Raw genomic sequence first — 2,540 nt, 5'->3', positions numbered from 1 at the left:
GCTTAACTAGTTTCGACGAAATTCATGGCTCGTGTAGTACATGAGTAGCCCCACTGCTACTAGTGGACAGAGAAAATTCCACAGAGGCGTAGTAGTAGCAGCAGCTAGTGGTGGTGGTGGCAGCGGGCACATGAACAGCAACCCGGCATACAATGAGTGTAAATGCGTGTGCCCATCAATGGCGACACGAGAGATACCCGTGACGCAAAAGCACCGGCAAAACCAAGCACCAAACGAGTGAGTGACCCTCCGTAAGAAAAATATAAACGAAACAGTCTTGTTAAACCTCAGTCGGCTGAGGCTTGGTTAGACCTCAGCCGACGCTACGCTACGCTCGTGAGATCTTACACTAATATTCGTGTATTTTTTTTAGTTTTTCTATTTTCTTTTTTACATGTTACATCATTTAATTGAGACTTCTCGACTGAGACCTGGTCACACTCTAAATGAAAACCGCCCTCCCAATTTCTCATTTCTGTTATCATCATCATCATCATCATCATCATCATCAGGGCAATGGAAAAAGAAGCAAGGAACAGAACAAAACCTGTGAATGAATGAATGACTAACAATGAATAATATGCGTTGCCTGCCACTGGCAGAGAAAACGGAAACGGGAGGTGGGCCGGCGTTAGCGTACATGTCGTGTCGTGTCGCGTCCAGCAGAAGCAGAAAACAGAGGGCGAGGATGATTATATTACATGGGGCGCCCAGCTCGTCGTCTTCCCCCGCCGAGCCGTTGCCCACACATCACTCACTCGCCAGTAGAGTACTCTACTCACGCACCACCATCGACAACTTGACCTGAGCTGAGCTGAGCGCCTCGCAAGCTCGCTCACTCACTCAGTCCTCGCCATCATCTCCTTCTTTCCAGCTTTTCTTCCTCCCCCGCCCTGTGGACTGTGCCCCCCGCTTGCTTTGCTCGCTGCCTTTTCCCCCTCCCTCCCTCTCCTCTCCTCTTTCTTAAAAAGCTGCTCCCTCTCCCCCTCGCACCTCCTCTCTCTCTCTACTTCGTCTTCTCTCTCTCTGCCTTGGCATGGCTGCCTGAGGTCAAATACCCATCCCGCTTTCTCTCTCTTTCTCGCACAATCTTTGTCCCAGATTCCAACCCTCACCTCCCCTCCATCCATTTATTTTAGCGCCTGCCTGCTAGCTGCTCTGCTTCATCTCTACCCCATGGCCATGGCTTCCACGGCGGCGGTCAGCGAGCCCCCGACGGAGCAAAAGCGCCGCCAGCTTGGCTTCTGAGCTCTGACCTCGCCTCTCACCCACCCCGCACCTACCTACCAGTACAGTCACTGAGTAGCAAGCTCAGCTCAGCTCGGCTTGACTTGAAGTGGTGCGTAGCAGTTGGTTGGTTGGTTTGCTGCGCGGAGAGGAGCGGATGGAGAGCAGATGGAGGAAGGCCAAGATGTCGCTGGGGCTCAACCTCTGCGTCTACGTGCCCCGGACGCTGGACGACCTGGACGCCGGCCCGCCCTCCACGGGCTCCTCCACGGCCGCGCTCGTCTCGCCGGCGGCCTCCTCCTACGCCACCAGCGCCAACACCACCCCCACCGCCGACCCGGGCAGCGCCAAGGGCCCCGGCGCGCTCATGCCCACCACCCCGACGCCCACCTCCGCCGGCCTCCGCCTCTCCAAGTCCGGCAGCAAGTCCTTCAAGGTACCACCACCACCACCACCACCAAACCATGTCTTCTGTAACAAACATTGAAAGAAAAATAAAGAACTTGCTGCAAAGATCTATCCATCTATCTATCCAGTGTGTTGATTTATCTTTGCTTTCTCAGTTAATTAAGCTCTAATCCCTCACAAAAAGTACTTAAAGCTTGGATTCAGGTTGTACACCTGTGACGTTCTTGTGCTTCCAATGATGCGCGCAAGTAGCTTTCTTTCATTCCTTCAACACACACACACACACACAAAGTGCGGTGAAGAACACAGGGGGTGGAAAAGGAGGAGGAGATGGGGGCAACGCAATGGTGGATGGGGAATATCATCATGGAGTGGGGGAGTTTGTCTTTCTTTACTGCTGGGGTCCTCCTCCTCCTCCTCCTCCATAGATAGAAGGATAGTCCACACATCTTTTTCCTCATCACTCACCTTTTCCTCCTAGTCCTAGTCCTCCTCCTCCTCCTAGATAGCCAGCCATTCTCATTCACTTCACTTCTTTTCGTGGAGGCATAAAGAGGAGGCAGTGACATACATAGCTCCTTTTCACAGCAGCAGCAGCTGCTTGGACACTGTTCTCAGATGCCTTCTTGCATTCTTCCAACACACACAAGGGAAAAAAACGTTTGAGAACAGGAGGGTGGGTGCCTGGGAGCCCACCGGAGCCTCCCTTTAGGGCGCCCAGAGGCCAGATTTGGAAAAGGTGATTAGTTTCCGCCAGATGATGCCAATTTGCAAATTGTTAAGCTGCAGTATCCCTAGTTAAGCTGACAGTATCCCTAGTTATGCTATGGGCTATGGAATCAATGACGTGGCGCGGCGCTGAGCGGACACGGGGAGCGGTTTAGGTTTGGGTTTTCAAATGTTTG

At 52.8% G+C, this 2,540-nt stretch overlaps 1 protein-coding gene across 1 annotated transcript in view; it reads left to right on the top strand.

The window, feature by feature from the left end:
* Positions 1–721: 721 nt before the first annotated feature.
* Positions 722–2,540, top strand: part of LOC119318429 (E3 ubiquitin-protein ligase WAV3-like) — a 6,368-nt gene continuing 4,549 nt past the window's right edge. Inside the window, exon 1 of the mRNA XM_037592986.1 lies at positions 722–1,663. Within this exon, the coding sequence (XP_037448883.1) occupies positions 1,385–1,663 (279 nt within the window). The 5' untranslated portion in view covers positions 722–1,384. The remainder of the gene's footprint in view (positions 1,664–2,540) is intronic.

The sequence above is a fragment of the Triticum dicoccoides genome, chromosome 6A, assembly GCF_002162155.2.
Source record: "Triticum dicoccoides isolate Atlit2015 ecotype Zavitan chromosome 6A, WEW_v2.0, whole genome shotgun sequence".
Classification (NCBI taxonomy): domain Eukaryota; kingdom Viridiplantae; phylum Streptophyta; class Magnoliopsida; order Poales; family Poaceae; genus Triticum; species Triticum dicoccoides.
This window is presented reverse-complemented; position numbering and strand designations above follow the sequence as displayed.